At 44.6% G+C, this 16,248-nt stretch overlaps 1 protein-coding gene across 5 annotated transcripts in view; it reads right to left on the bottom strand.

The window, feature by feature from the left end:
• The window catches only part of LOC110533610 (protein KIBRA), a 50,105-nt gene that overhangs the window by 13,149 nt on the left and 20,708 nt on the right, over positions 1 to 16,248 (bottom strand). For 2 of the 5 annotated variants that reach the window (XM_021617997.3, XM_021617999.3), the window contains 11 exons: positions 12,022 to 12,264; positions 10,612 to 10,701; positions 8,689 to 9,284; positions 7,164 to 7,284; positions 6,377 to 6,541; positions 5,941 to 6,133; positions 5,479 to 5,616; positions 5,262 to 5,326; positions 4,699 to 4,876; positions 4,221 to 4,391; positions 3,804 to 3,896 (listed from right to left, as the gene is read on the bottom strand). In XM_021617997.3, the coding sequence (XP_021473672.3) occupies positions 3,804 to 3,896; positions 4,221 to 4,391; positions 4,699 to 4,876; positions 5,262 to 5,326; positions 5,479 to 5,616; positions 5,941 to 6,133; positions 6,377 to 6,541; positions 7,164 to 7,284; positions 8,689 to 9,284; positions 10,612 to 10,701; positions 12,022 to 12,264 (2,053 nt within the window). The remainder of the gene's footprint in view (positions 1 to 3,803; positions 3,897 to 4,220; positions 4,392 to 4,698; positions 4,877 to 5,261; positions 5,327 to 5,478; positions 5,617 to 5,940; positions 6,134 to 6,376; positions 6,542 to 7,163; positions 7,285 to 8,688; positions 9,285 to 10,611; positions 10,702 to 12,021; positions 12,265 to 16,248) is intronic. The other 3 variants (XM_090186307.1, XM_090186308.1, XR_016483641.1) reach the window with 2 other exon arrangements.

The following is a 16,248-nucleotide window of genomic DNA, read 5'->3' as shown; positions in this document are numbered from 1 at the left end:
TGCGGTTAAAATTGGCAAAAAACACAAATTTCTTCACACAGGGTTGTGGGGTGAGACAGGGATGCAGCTTAAGCCCCACCCTCTTCAACATATACAGTGCCTTGCGAAAGTATTCGGCCCCCTTGAACTTTGCGACCTTTTGCCACATTTCAGGCTTCAAACATAAAGATATAAAACTGTATTTTTTTTGTGAAGAATCAACAACAAGTGGGACACAATCATGAAGTGGAACGACATTTATTGGATATTTCAAACTTTTTTAACAAATCAAAAACTGAAAAATTGGGCGTGCAAAATTATTCAGCCCCCTTAAGTTAATACTTTGTAGCGCCACCTTTTGCTGCGATTACAGCTGTAAGTCGCTTGGGGTATGTCTCTATCAGTTTTGCACATCGAGAGACTGACATTTTTTCCCATTCCTCCTTGCAAAACAGCTCGAGCTCAGTGAGATTGGATGGAGAGCATTTGTGAACAGCAGTTTTCAGTTCTTTCCACAGATTCTCGATTGGATTCAGGTCTGGACTTTGACTTGGCCATTCTAACACCTGGATATGTTTATTTTTGAACCATTCCATTGTAGATTTTGCTTTATGTTTTGGATCATTGTCTTGTTGGAAGACAAATGTCCGTCCCAGTCTCAGGTCTTTTGCAGACTCCATCAGGTTTTCTTCCAGAATGGTCCTGTATTTGGCTCCATCCATCTTCCCATCAATTTTAACCATCTTCCCTGTCCCTGCTGAAGAAAAGCAGGCCCAAACCATGATGCTGCCACCACCATGTTTGACAGTGGGGATGGTGTGTTCAGCTGTGTTGTTTTTACGCCAAACATAACGTTTTGCATTGTTGCCAAAAAGTTCAATTTTGGTTTCATCTGACCAGAGCACCTTCTTCCACATGTTTGGTGTGTCTCCCAGGTGGCTTGTGGCAAACTTTAAACTACACTTTTTATGGATATCTTTAAGAAATGGCTTTCTTCTTGCCACTCTTCCATAAAGGCCAGATTTGTGCAATATACGACTGATTGTTGTCCTATGGACAGAGTCTCCCACCTCAGCTGTAGATCTCTGCAGTTCATCCAGAGTGATCATGGGCCTCTTGGCTGAATCTCGGATCAGTCTTCTCCTTGTATGAGCTGAAAGTTTAGAGGGACGGCCAGGTCTTGGTAGATTTGCAGTGGTCTGATACTCCTTCCATTTCAATATTATCCCTTGCACAGTGCTCATTGGGATGTTTAAAGCTTGGGAAATCTTTTTGTATCCAAATCCGGCTTTAAACTTCTTCACAACCGTATCTCGGACCTGCCTGGTGTGTTCCTTGTTCTTCATGATGCTCTCTGCGCTTTTGACGGACCTCTGAGACTATCACAGTGCAGGTGCATTTATACGGAGACTTGATTACACACAGGTGGATTGTATTTATCATCATTAGTCATTTAGGTCAACATTGGATCATTCAGATATCCTCACTGAACTTCTGGAGAGAGTTTGCTGCACTGAAAGTAAAGGGGCTGAATAATTTTGCACGCCCAATTTTTCAGTTTTTGATTTGTTAAAAAAGTTTGAAATATCCAACAAATGTCGTTCCACTTCATGATTGTGTCCCACTTGTTGTTGATTCTTCACAAAAAATACAGTTTTATATCTTTATGTTTGAAGCCTGAAATGTGGCAAAAGGTCGCAAAGTTCAAGGGGGCCGAAAACTTTCGCAAGGCACTGTACATCAACGAATTGGCGCGGGCACTAGAAAAGTCTGCAGCGCCCGGCCTCACCCTACTAGAATCCGAAGTCAAATGTCTACTGTTTGCTGATGATCTGGTGCTTCTGTCACCAACCAAGGAGGGCCTACAGCAGCACCTAGATCTTCTGCACAGATTCTGTCAGACCTGGGCCCTGACAGTAAATCTCAGTAAGACCAAAATAATGGTGTTCCAAAAAAGGTCCAGTCACCAGGACCACAAATACAAATTCCATCTAGGCACTGTTGCCCTAGAGCACACAAAAAACTATACATACCTTGGCCTAAACATCAGTGCCACAGGTAACTTCCACAAAGCTGTGAACGATCTGAGAGACAAGGCAAGAAGGGCATTCTATGCCATCAAAAGGAACATAAATTTCAACATACCAATTAGGATCTGGCTAAAAATACTTGAATCAGTCATAGAGCCCATTGCCCTTTACGGTTGTGAGGTCTGGGGTCCGCTCACCAACTAAGACTTCACAAAATGGGACAAACACCAAATTGAGACTCTGCATGCAGAATTCTGCAAAAATATCCCCTGTGTACAACATAGAACACCAAATAATGCATGCAGAGCAGAATTAGGCCGATACCCACTAATTATCAAAATCCAGAAAAGAGCTGTTAAATTCTACAACCACCTAAAAGGAAGCGATTCCCAAACCTTCCATAACAAAGCCATCACCTACAGAGAGATGAACCTGGAGAAGAGTCCCCTAAGCAAGCTGGTCCTGGGGCTCTGTTCACAAATGCAAACACACCCCACAGAGCCGCAGGACAGCAGCACAATTAGACCCAACCAAATCATGAGAAAACAAAAAGATAATTACTTGACACATTGGAAAGAATTAACAAAAAACTAGAATGCTATTTGGCCCTAAACAGAGAGTATACAGTGGCAGAATATCTGTCCACTGTGACTGACCCAAACTTAAGGAAAGCTTTGACTATGTACAGACTTAGTGAGCATAGCCTTGCTATTGAGAAAGGCTGCCGTAGACAGACCTGGCTCTCAAGAGAAGACAGGCTATGTGCACACTGCCCACAAAAGGAGGTGGAAACTGAGCTGCACTTCCTAACCTCTTGGTATGACCATATTAGAGATACATATTTCCCTCAGATTACACAGATCCACAAAGAATTCAAAAACAAATCCAATTTTGATAAACTCCCATATCTACTGGGTGGAATTCCACAGTGTGCCATCACAGCAGCAAGATTTGTGACCTGTTGCCACAAGAAAAGTGCTACCAGTGACATTTGACATTTGTAATGTCTTTGTTTTGAAACTTCTGTATGTGTAATGTTTACTGTTAATTTTTATTGTTTATTTCACTTTTGTATATTATCTACCTCACTTGCTTTGGCAATGTTAACACGTTTCCCATGCCAATAAAGCCCCTTGAATTGAATTGAGAGAAAGAAAGAGAGACAGAGAGAAACAAACACACAGAGACAGAGAGAGAGACAAAGAGAGAGAGAGAGAGAGAGAGAGAGAGAGAGAGAGAGAGAGAAACACAGACAGACAGGGACAGACAGAACAGGAAGAAAATGTGCTTGTTATACTAAGAACCTTGGCGAAGACAAATTGGTATTTATATCATAGAAATATAGACCGATAGACAGAATCTCTATTGTGTGTACAATTATAAATACAAAGTGGGTATTTATGCAGCATTAAAAAAAAGAATGACAGATAGATAGGATCTACAGCAGGGGAAGGAAACTAGATTCAGCCGCGGGTTGATTTTTGCCGGAGCAGGTGGACAGGGGGCACACTGCAAATTGACCACAATTAAGCCCAAAAAGAGAACGTATTTGAAAATGTCAATAATTTCATTCCTTGATTACATTGAGACATGATCACATCTCTTTTTATTTGTGGGGATACTTCGGGACAGATTTCCTAAATTAAACATTTTTAGCTGAATTCCTGGTGATTTTACAGGATTTTTTTTAAATAAAAAAATCCTGACCAAACTCTAACCTTTGGGGTGCCTCCCCACTCTCAAGCCGTGATTGATGTACTTTTGTGGGATGGATACTAAGTGGGTAGTTTCTACCTTCTTCATGCGCATGCTGCGTCTCTCTGATGCGTTCCTGATGAAAGGAGACTTCTTTGACAAAGTGGAGCTGTCACTGTCACTGCGGTTGATCTGATCATCACACAGTAGAACGGCAAAAACAAACAGAAAGAAAGAAAACAAAGTTGGAACAAAAAGGGCATGAACGACAGCTTCCGTTGGGTTTGGGATGCTTTTCAAAGCTAAGCACAAATGAAAACAGTAGTCAGAGTGAACTGTATTTAACATTTCAGTCAAAAAAAACGAGGCTATAGTTAGAGGCTATATAAATAAATCAGTTTGTCTGAATGATTTTTTGAGTAAATATGTACAAATATAAATGTATATGTGCTACTATATACTAGATGTGTACTAAATATGTCCATGTATTGTGTGCACTAGAGTGGCTGCCCTCACCCGGCAGATGTACTGGCTCTGGGGCCCAGGGGAGAAGGTCTTGGAGCGGATGATGGTGTTGCCCTGGAAGAAGGCATTCTGCTGGGGAACATGGTGGGGCCGACGCTCCTTTGGCCGGACCACCGAGGAGGAGACATGGTGGTGGTGGCCGGTACTGGTCTCCTTGTTCACCTGGGGACGGAGCAGGAGAACAGTTTACAATGAAGGCTGTGTTTTACATAGTCCATCTTGGCTTACAAATGTACTGTTATGTTCAGTTCCAACTCTGATCAAGTCATTCTTAGTCAAGTCATACAGCACATTTGTTAGTCTGCATATCAATGAGTTTGCAGAACTGTTGAGTTTGATTCAAACGAACACACATGTTTTTACTCAAATACTTCCATTGAACATCATCTGGAAATAGGTCAAATAATATCAAATAAAATAGTATTCATATACAGTAGTATTTATAACAGTTAATGGAGTCTCCACATACCCTCTCAACCAGGGTTCCTGTTCCAGTCGGTTTGGTTGTCACTTCCTCTCCCTCCCAATGGCTGCTGTCAGGATATAGCCCCTCCTCTTCCTCTAGAGGTCCTGCCCCCTCTATGTGGTCATCTTCTTCAAACACTTCACCTTCCAGCTCTTCACTGTGCCTGTACAGGGTTGAAACACTATCAGACAGAGAGACAGAGAGACAGAGAGACAGAGAGACAGAGAGAGACAGAGAGAGAGAGAGAGAGAGAGACAGAGACAGAGACAGAGAGAGAAACCTGTCAGTTATTCACCTTGCCCATTCTACATGCGAGGGGCTGTGGGGGAGGAGGGGTGGTTAGTGTGCCTCTGGGCTTTCAAAAACTACACTACAGTCTGAGCTTCTTCTCGTGGGAGAGGGGGAAGGGAGGGAACAATTATTCAACTGGGGGAGGTGAGTGTGTGTGAGACAAGATCTCCCTCATTGACCGTGACGAGTACAGAAGAAGGGCCTGTCCTCTGTAGAGGTTATAATGGGGAGGAGAATAACAGGATAAAGGTTCTGTTAGTGAAGGGAGAGCTCACCATTCATCCTCCTCTGGGTCACCCTCCAGACTGCCTGCTACTCTCTCTGTGGTGGGGACAGAGCTCTGGAACACACGTTGTTACTCATCTGTTACATGCATTCATTACATACAGTATGTTTACACATTCATAACACTTCCATACAGATTCACCTTAACAGATCAATTTCCCTTTGAAATGCAGGCCATTGCTATAGATGAATGAATGTCTATGTTACCCTTTCACACTGCCGAGCCGTCCCAGTCTTGTCCTTGTTATTGATCTGGGGCATGAAGGAGTAGCTGAGGAGGTTGTAGCTCTTGACACATCTCTCCCCAGAGGTGTTGACATCAGCCAGGCTTATCTGAGCACCAGCCTGCCCAGAGGACAGAAAGCCATACAATAGTTAAAAGGCAGTCTACTGAACGACGTTACACACTGTTGTAACCGACTTTCATGCTTGAGACAGTACGGAGTGTTAGGAAGGACAAAAAGCTCTTATCCACTAACAGCAATAAACCACTGTCATATGACACGATGACAACACAATGGAAAGCTAAAAGGTATACATTGGAATTTCAATGTACACTTAGCAAATACACCACGTACAAGTGTTTGCACTGTCTGGGTGTGGACTGTTTGTTATGTTGATGCTGAATTGAGAGATGAGTGACAGACCAGGGACAGTCGTTACACTCACAAGACACTCCTCACGGCCAGACAGGCTGGTGTGGCATATGTCCACCCTCAGGGTCTTCTGCCGCAGGGCATTGTGGGCCATCTGGACACCGAAGACTTCATTGACCTCCACAATGTCCTGGGGTAGAGAGCCGCGCGTCCGGAAGAGGCAGCAGGTGGACTCTGAGCACGGGAGCACCGCCACACGGATGTATCTATGGAGGAGACACACACACAGTTAAACACCTCAAGACAATGTACACACAGATGCGTCTACAGTTGAGGACAGAGGAAACATGCAGTACTTTCAATACAAACAAACCTAATTGATGAGAAGTGGGAACAAAGACATCCACACACAGCATATGCACACAGTCATTGAAAAGGTGTTTCGAATAGCCAAGTAATGACAGTCATTCACTTCTAAAGCAAAGAGAAAAGGCAACTTTGCTGTATACATTTTGTGGTCTGGTGGCAGTTCGAGGACGCTGCAATTGGAGAGCTGCATGACGAACATGGTGAAGCGCTTCACCTCGTACTTCAGGCCCAGTCTGACCTGGGCACAGCCTAGTGGTTCTCCCCTCTCCTCATAGCCCAGCAGCAGCTCTGCAGGGAGGACTGACCTGGGAAAAGTGACACATACAGGGTTAGATCCACAAAGCTGCTATCAAATACAGTACCAGGAAGCAAAACCTGGTTTGTGCTTTAGCCACCAACCTTCCATTTGAAGTCATATCACTGATATTCTAGTGGGGACATCAGTCTAAACAGATCTGGCTACCAGACTTCAAACACCACAGTAAGTTATGACAGGGACGTGTATGTTGCCATCAGTTATGGCCCTCAGGTTCTAGGGTCAAACAGTTCAAACAAAACATAGTACAGCAGACAGCTTGTCTCTTTCTAATAGTAATAGATACATGAATAGATAAACCATCAGATCAAACCTCTCCAATTTGAGTTCTACCTTTCTGAATAACTTAATTTACATACACATCTAGAAGTTACTGGGTATCCTGACCTAATCCCCCAAAAATTACAACATCGTGTTTGACCTTAATTACTGTATATACTGCACACCCTTCTAACATTAGTTAATAGTTAATTAGTTAATGAAGCACCATCTTTCATTACTATCCGTGAAGGTTCAGGCTACTGAACATGGTCTTAAGTCTTGCTCCAGAGTAAAGCAATTAAATAGACACCTCTCCTCCAGGTGACCCAATGGCCTTCTACTGTACCCACCTCGTCTCTGAGGGCTCATACACCCCGCTGTCACCCGCCACCGACTCATCAGACACTGCTGACATCACGCCCATCTTCTTAGGCCCCGCCCCCACCGTCCCTCTGGCTTGCACTATGGCATCTAGGGGAAGAGGGGGTTGGAAGAGGAGAGGAAAACAGGGAGGAGCCGGTGCAGAGCTGGAGTAAACCATACAGTTAATAGTGGGCTGTAACTCCCTCCTCACCCCGGTGTGCCCCCACTGGCAATCAGGTTTCAGGTGCAATCCTTGAATTCCTCACGAGTTGCACACACACACCTACTACAGTAGATGAGGTGGAAGCCTGACCTTTCAGTCCAATACATCACAAGCGCCTGCTAATACAGCTCTTCTCTTCCTCTCCTCTGCCTCTCTCTCTAGGTCACACTGTGCAGGCTAATACAGCCCTGTCTCTCTCTCTAGGTCACACTGTGCAGGCTAATACAGCCCTGTCTCTCTCTCTAGGTCACACTGTGCAGGCTAATACAGCCCTGTCTCTCTCTCTAGGTCACACTGTGCAGGCTAATACAGCCCTGTCTCTCTCTCTAGGTCACACTGTGCAGGCTAATACAGCCCTCTCTCTCTCTCTAGGTCACACTGTGCAGGCTAATACAGCCCTGTCTCTCTCTCTAGGTCACACTGTGCAGGCTAATACAGCCCTGTCTCTCTCTCTAGGTCACACTGTGCAGGCTAATACAGCCCTGTCTATCTCTCTAGGTCACACTGTGCAGGCTTGCCATTATGCAACTAAACATCTCCTACTACATCACCCATATACAAAACATTAGGGACACCTTCCTAATATTGAGTTGCATCCCCTTTTGCCCTCAGAGAAGTCTTAATTAGTCGGGGCATAGACTCTGCAAGGTGTCGAAAGTATTCAACAGGGATGCTGACTCCAATGCTTCCCACAGTTGTGTCAAGTTGGCTGGATGTCCTTTGGGTGGTGGACCATTCTTGATACACATGGGAAACTGTGGAGTGTGAAAAACCCAGCAGAGTTGCGCACCAATTTGAGTGTCAAGAACTGCCTGGCACTTACTACTATACCCCGTTCAAAGGCACTTATATATTTTGTCTTGCCCATTCACCCTCTGAATGGCACACATACACAATCAACTGTCACAAGGCTTAAAAATAATTTTTGAACCTGTCTCCTCCTCTTCATCTACACTGATTGAAGTGGATGTAATAGGTGACATTAATAAGGAATCATAGCTTTCACCTGGATTCACCTGGTCAGTTTATGTCTTGGAAAGAGCATGTTCTGTACACTCAGTGTATATTTACGTTCATATCTTAGTGTGTTGCTAACACTTGATATTTCTATGATGCGTTTTGTGTGGATCTTAAACATATTCATTCTTTACGGTTCACAATGGACATGAGGACCATACAGTCCACTATACACCAACAATACACAAGTCTACAGTAGCAGGTAATACAGTCGCTCTCCTGATATTAAAAGAGAGCTTAAATAATATCAGATGGACAGAAAGTGACTGTACCTTTAAACATCTCTCCAGCTATGGTAGTGGCATCCTGCTCCACCCCTCCAGGGTGCTGCTGCTCCTCCTTGTCCAGCCCCAGCTCAGTCAGCCTGCTATGCAGCTCCATGTCCAGTCCCCCACCTGGGCCCCCTGGACCCGCAAACCTCTCCCCGGAGAGGAATATAGAGTCCGTGACCAGCGGCGAGCAGGGCGGCGAGAGTGACGACATCGAAGACCTCGGCGACAGTGAACTGATCGACCTTGGCGTCTCTGATAGTCTCAGCGCCTGTAGCCTGGTTCTGGCATCTGCTCCCCCACCGACAACACCCCCCTTGTCGCCCGCTCTCTCTCCCCCAGCGACCACCTCGTGTTCGTGGATGGTGGTGATGGAGCTGGAGGGACGGTAGCTAACCCCCGGGCCACCGTCCTGCAGTAGGGAGTCCAATTTGTTCTGGAAGTCTGGGTCTCCCAGCTCAGGCTGCTCCAGGTAAATATCTGTGAAGCTCAGGGAGGAGGTGGAGCCCAGGGATGACGTGGTGGCCAAAGAGCCCCGGCTGGAGGTCAGAGAGCCACGGCTGCTGCCTGAGGAACACGACAGTGTGCTGGCCGAAAGACTGCAGGAAGAGAGGTGGGGAGAAGGGAGGAGAGAGAGGCAGAGAGGAGAGGGTTGGATTGGGAGGGAGGGAGGGAGGGAGGGAGGGAGGGAGGGAGGGAGGGAGGGAGGGAGGGAGGGAGGGAGGATGGGGAGGAGGGAGGAGAGAGGCAGAGAGGAGAGGGTTAAATGGGGAGGAAGATGGAAAGAACATTTGGACAGAAAGAAGGCATAGAGAGGGGAGATGAAGAGAGAGAAAATCAGAGGAGAAGAGAACAATACAGAAAGGGCAAAGAAAGGGCAAAGAGAGAGAGAAAATTGGGGGCAGCAAAAAGGATGGAGCGAAAAGCGGAGTGGACAGGGATAAAGGGAGAGGGAGAGAGAGGACCACAGTGTTAGAAGAGCTAGGAGGGTACTCCAACCAAATGTTCATCATTTTCTTCTCTGTTCCCCCATCTTTTGGCCCTCAGTAACTTCAAATGCAGTGTCTACTCGACAGAAAACATAGTAATTAAAGCTAGGCAAGCTCATTAGGAAAGACACAGGGGAGTTTCTCTGCATCTCAGCCCTTTGATGTATATCAGCTAGAGACAGGATGAATTATGCATGATAAGAACAAAAACAGAGAGAAAGAGACTAACACTATTGTTGAAGTTATTTGTTTGATTAAACGAGAGTATGGAGAGCGCCTTTTGAAAATAGCTTTAATACATATGACTATCTTACAGAGACTTCACATCTTATAAAACACAGCTTCAGTTTCAGATTCCATTTCTGAAACGCACACTCCTGTTTCAGAGCTGAAATTCAAATTGACTTTACAAAAACAGTGACTAAAGTATAGGACACATCTTAAGCTTTTAGAGTAAAGGTTAAATACGCAATGTCCTATCCCTCTCTCATTCTCTTTTAAGACCAACAGTCCCTCATAGAACTGAATGAATCATACGAGCCACTCAGAAGATAAAATACTGTAGTCTAGAATCTTATGTGAATTTATGGAGCTCTATAAATGAAAGATGCTCCTTTAAGATGAGGTGAATGTAGACCTTTGAAGACCCTGGATTGAAGTTTGACTCCTTCCCCTCAAAGGGTTGTGGGTAAGCTCAAGGCACCAGGCAGGTTGTGAGGTAAATCTAAAATGCCAAGCCCTCCACAGTTAAAACATTGCCCATGTCTCCAAGGTCTTCTTATTCATTTTTCATTTGGAATGTGCACATTCAGTTGTGGAGTTTACATTTTAAGTCGATACATTTAAGTGATTGTGCCTCCTGAACTGGCAGCGTGGTAGTGCTGTGTTATAGCTGGGTGACAGTTGCTGAATGTGTTGTTTAGGTGAGTAAATGTACCTCTTGAGCTGAGTGTGTAATGATGAGGCCAGGCGAACCATCTCCTCCAGCTCTCTCACCAGCTTGTTCCTCTTACAGTGCAATCTTAATCTGATAGAAAAGACAAAACACCAGAAATGTTAGGTCAAAAAAATGATAATGCAAGCAGAAGAAACAGGCCCTATTCTACTTGGGTAATAAAAAAAAACAACCAACTACATGACCATACAATTACATAATTACAACATCTTAATACAATGTTCTTACAAACTAGAGTAATTACAGCATTATAAACAGTTATAAGAGCTAAAGGTTATTTTCTTCCTCAACGAGCAGATACTTCTGACTTCAAATATTAAACGAGCTTGTTAAAAAAGGCTATTTTGCGTCCACCCTACATCCCCTGTTTGTGATGCTCGAGTTACATATGGGAGAGAGAGATGAGTGGGGGAGAGAGAGATAAAAAAAAAAAGAAAATGAAAGAAAATTAGAGAAGGAAAGAGGATATATGGGAAAGTAAGAGAAATAGAAGAGAAAGAGTGAAAATAGGCCTAATTGGTATAGTCTCCTTGGTTACCTCATCCAGAGTGCAGATTTCCAACCACTAAACAGTAAGTATGGACCTTAGAGAAGGCTAGTTCCAGGTAAGAGGCTAGGGGGAGGGGCTTCTACACTACACTATCAATGTCTATGATCCAATCACAACCATGAACCAGGAATGTCATGAAAAAAGGCTATGCGGATCAAAGCATCCAACACAACAAAAAGAGCAGTGTTGTGTGTCTTGGAGTAAGTCTTACACCAGGTCCCCATTAGGGAGTAAACCTTCTGGGCTTATGTAACAGTCATATTACTTAAACCATGTCTTTTCACTGCAGTTAAAGCACAGTTCAGTAGGTTGTTATCAGCAGGGCAGGGGGCCTTGCTCTGCCTATCTATTCCCTGTCAGTGAATATACTGTAGCCTAGTTCCAGCGGGGTTCCAATGTCCTCCTCTCTCCTTCATGCAACAGCCCCGCTGACCTGTTCCCTCGCTAGCATTAACAGGTGCTGTATAAAACAAATGTAAAAATGCACTCTTTTTGTGAGGTGCTGACTAATGGAACACAAACTCCAAAAAGTGGCAAAAGTTTACTGAGAAGAGAGTGACTAATTTCATCTCCTGTATTATTGTATGTGACCATGATGCTTTCCTGGTGTGCAGCTCTGTTCCCTCTCTCATTTATCCCTCGTTCCCTGGCCGTGACTTTACCCAGGGAAGGAGTGATCACTCAATGTCTATAAGCCCCATGCTGACCAAGGTTTCCCCCACCTTTATTGCCCAAACAATTTAGCCTCACACTGTTCTAATTAAACAATTTTGTGTTTGCTGCCCACAATGTTTGCAATGACTTTGCACCCCGCCAAGTAGCTATAAATCCTCTCCCCTCACCTCTCGGTCAGGGCCTTGCTCTGGTTGTCCCTGGCAGCCTGCAGGTCTCTCTCAAGCCTTTTCTTTTGTGTCTCTATCTTCTCCTGGTCAATGGGCACTTTCTTGCAAGGCTTGATGTATTGCAGCTCCTTGAGTAGCTCCTCCTTCTCATTGATGAGGATGAGGCGGTCACGCTCTGGGTCCAGCAGCCCTGGCCACGCCTCACTGTCCAGCTTGGCTATCTGCACCTCGATGGTGGCAATCCTGGAGGTGGAGAGAGGAGAGCATAGAGAGTGTATATTTAATGTTCTATTATGTTGTATTTATATGTTCTCCTTTTCTAAGGCCCTGCAATAGACTAGAGTCCAGGGGGTGTACTTGTACATCAAGCAGCCTGATGCTACAAAAACAGGCTCCTACGAGCCGTTCCGGCTCACACAAGCCAAGGGTTCTTGTAAGGCTACTTAAGTTCTATTTAATCATGTGGAGGAGAGGTTTAAAAGAGATATGACTTCTAAGTCATTATAAGTGCTCATGAGCTAATCAAATGGCTACCCACACTATTTGCATTGCCCCCCCACCCTGCTCCCTCTTTTACACCACTGCTACTCTGTTATTATCTATGCATAGTCACTTTAATAACTCTACCTACATGTACACATTACCTCGACTAACCGGTGCCCCGCAGCATTGTACATAGTCTTGCTATTGTTATTTTACTGCTGCTCTTTATTATTTGTTACTTATATAACTCAGCAAAAAAATAAAATGTTCCCTTTTCAGGTCCCTGTCTTTCAAAGAAAGAAAATTTGTAAAAATCCAAATAACTTCACAGATCTTCATTGTAAAGGGTTTCAACACCGTTTCCTATGCTTGTTCAATGAACCATAAACAATTAATGAACATGCACCTGTGGAACGGTCTTTAAGACACTAACAGCTTACAGACGGTAGGCAATTAAGGTCACACTTTTCAGGGAAGTTACGAACCAATATACACAGGCAGTTAGGAAAGCAAAGGCTAGCTTTTTCAAACATAAATTTGCATCCTGTAGCACAAACTCCAAAATGTTCTGGGACACTAATGTCCATGGAGAATAAGAGCACCTCCTCCCAGCTGCCCACCGCACTGAGGCTAGGAAACACTGTCACCACTGATAAATCCACAATAATTGAGAATTTCAATAAGCATTTTTTTTACAGCTGGCCGTGCTTTCCACCTGACTAACCCTACCCCGGTCAACAGCCCTGCACCCCCCTCTCAGCAACTTGTCCAAGCCTCCCCATTTCTCCTTCACCCAAATCCAGATAGCCAATGTTCTGTAAGAGCTGCAAAATCTGGACCCCTACAAATCAGCAGGGCTAGACAATCTGGACCCTCTTCCTAAAATAATCTGCCACAATTGTTGCAACCCCTATTACTAGCCTGTTCAACCTCGCTTTCGTATCGTCTGAGATTCCCAAAGATTGGAAAGCTGCCGCGGTCCTCCCCCTCTTCAAAGGAGGTGACAATCTAGACTAGACCCAAACTGTTACAGACCTATATCCATCCTACCCTGCCTTACTAAGGTCTTTGAAAGCCAAGTTAACAAATAGATCACCAACCATTTCGAATCCCACCATACCTTTGCCACTATACAATCTGGTTTCAGAGCTGGTCATGGGTGCACCTCAGCCACGCTCAAGGTCCTAAACAATATCAAAACCGCCATCGATAAGAGACAATACTGTGCAGCCGTATTCATCGACCTGGCCAAGGCTTGACTCTGTCAATCACCACATTCTTATCGGCAGACTTAACAGCCTTGGTTTCTCAAATTACTGCCTCGCCTGGTTCACCAACTACTTCTCTGACAGAGTTCCTTGTGTCAAACCGGAGGACCTGTTGTCCGGACCTCTGGCAGTCTCTATGGGGGTGCCATAGGGTTCGATTCTCGGGCCAACTCCTTTCTCAATGATGTCACTCTTGCTGCTGGTGATTCTCTGATCCACCTCTATGCAGACGATAACATTCTGTATACTTCTGGCCCTTTTTTGGACACTGTGTTAACTAACCTCCAGACGAGCTTCAACGCCATACAACTCTCCTTCTGTGGCCTCCAACTGCTCTTAAATGCAAGTAAAACTAAATGCATGCTCTTCAACCGATCGCTGCCCGCACCTGCCCGTCCGTCCAGCATCACTACTCTGGACGGTTCTGACTAAGAATATGTGGACAACTACAAATATCTAGGTGTTTGGTTAGATTGTAAACTCTCCTTCCAGACTCACATTAAGCATCTCCAATCCAAAATTAAATCAAGAATCGGCTTCCTATTTCGCAACAAAGCCTCCTTCACTCATGCTGCCAAACATACCCTTGTAAAACTGACTATCCTACCGATCCTTGACTTCGGCGATGTCATTCACAAAATAGCCTCCAACACTCTACTCAGCAAATTGGATGCAGTTCATCACAGTGCCATCCGTTTTGTCACCAAAGCCCCATATACTACCCACCACTGCGACCTGTATGCTCTCGTTGGCTGGCCCTAGCTTCATATTCACAGATTACTGCACCTGTACATAGCCCACCTATAATTTAGCCCTATCAACTACCTCTTTCCAAACTGTATTTAATGTATTTATTTATTTTGCTCCTTTGCACCCCATTATTTTTATTTCTACTTTGCACATTCTTCCATTGCAAAACTACCATTCCAGTGTTTTACTTGCTATATTGTATTTACTTTGCCACCAAGGCCTTTTTTTTTTTGCCTTTACCTCCCTTCTCACCTCATTTGCTCACATTGTATATAGACTTGTTTATACTTTATTATTGACTGTATGTTTGTTTTACTCCATGTGTAACTCTGTGTTGTTGTATCTGTCGAACTGCTTTGCTTTATCTTGGCCAGGTCGCAATTGTAAATGAGAACTTGTTCTCAACTTGCCTACCTGGTTAAATAAAGGTAAAATAAATAAATAAATATTCGTTGCCAAACCCACTGGCTCCAGGTCATCTATAAGTCTTTGCTAGGTAAAGCCCCACCTTACCTCAGCTCATTGGTCACCATAGCAGCACCCACCCATAACACACTCCAGCAAGTATCTTTCACTTGTCACCCCCAAAGCCAATTCCTCCTTTGGCCGCCTTTCCTTCCAGTTCTCTGCTGCCAATGACTGGAACGAATTGCGAAAATCACTGAAGCTAGAGACTCATATCCCCCACTCTAACTTTAAGCACCAGCTGTCAGAGCAGCTCACAGATCACTTCACATAGCCCATCTATAAATAGCCCATCCAACTACCTCATCCCCATACAGTTATTTATTTTTTTGCTCCTTTGCACTCCAGTATCTCTACTTGCACATTCATCTTCTGCACATCTACCACCCCAGTGTTTAATTGCTAAATTGTAATTATTTCCACACTATGGCCTATTTATTGCCTTTCCTCCCTTATCTTACCTCATTTGCACACTGTATAGACGTTTCTATTGTGTTATTGACTGAATGTTTGTTTATTCCATGTGTAACTCTGTTGTTGTTTGTGTCGCACTGCTTTGCTTTATCTCGACTAGGTCACAGTTGTAAATGAGAACTTCTCAACTAGCCTACCTGTTTAAATAAAAGGTCAAATACATTTTTTTTAGAAACAGTTATGAAAACTTAGGACACTAAAGAGGCCTTTCTACTGACTCTGAAAAACACCAACAGAAAGATGCCCAGGGTCCCTGCTCATCAGTGTGAACGTGCCTTAGGCATGCTGCAAGGAGGCATGAGGACTGCAGATGTGGCCAGGGCAATACCTTGCAATGTCCGTACTGTGAGACGCCTAAGAGAGCACTACAGGGAGACAGGATGGACAGCTGATCTTCCTCGCAGTGGCAGACCACATGTAACAACACCTGCACAGGATCAGTACATCCAAACATCACACCTGCGGGACAGGTACAGGATGGCAACAACAACTGCACGAGTTACACCAGGCACGCACAATCCCTTCATCAATGCCCAGACTGTCCGCAATAGGCTGAGAGAGGGTGGACTGAGGGCTTGTAGGCCTGTTGCAAGGCAGGTCCTCATCAGACATCACTGGCAACAACATCGCCTATGGGCACAAACCCACCGTCGCTGGCAAAAAGTGCTCTTTACTGACGAGGTGCGGTTTTGTCTCACCAGGGGTGATGGTCGGATTCGCGTTTATCGTCGAAGGAATGAGCGTTACACCGAGGCCTGAACAATTTGGAGGTGGAGGGTCTGTGATG

Source organism: Oncorhynchus mykiss, chromosome 10, assembly GCF_057628025.1.
Source record: "Oncorhynchus mykiss isolate SJ-2025 chromosome 10, ASM5762802v1, whole genome shotgun sequence".
Classification (NCBI taxonomy): domain Eukaryota; kingdom Metazoa; phylum Chordata; class Actinopteri; order Salmoniformes; family Salmonidae; genus Oncorhynchus; species Oncorhynchus mykiss.
This window is presented reverse-complemented; position numbering and strand designations above follow the sequence as displayed.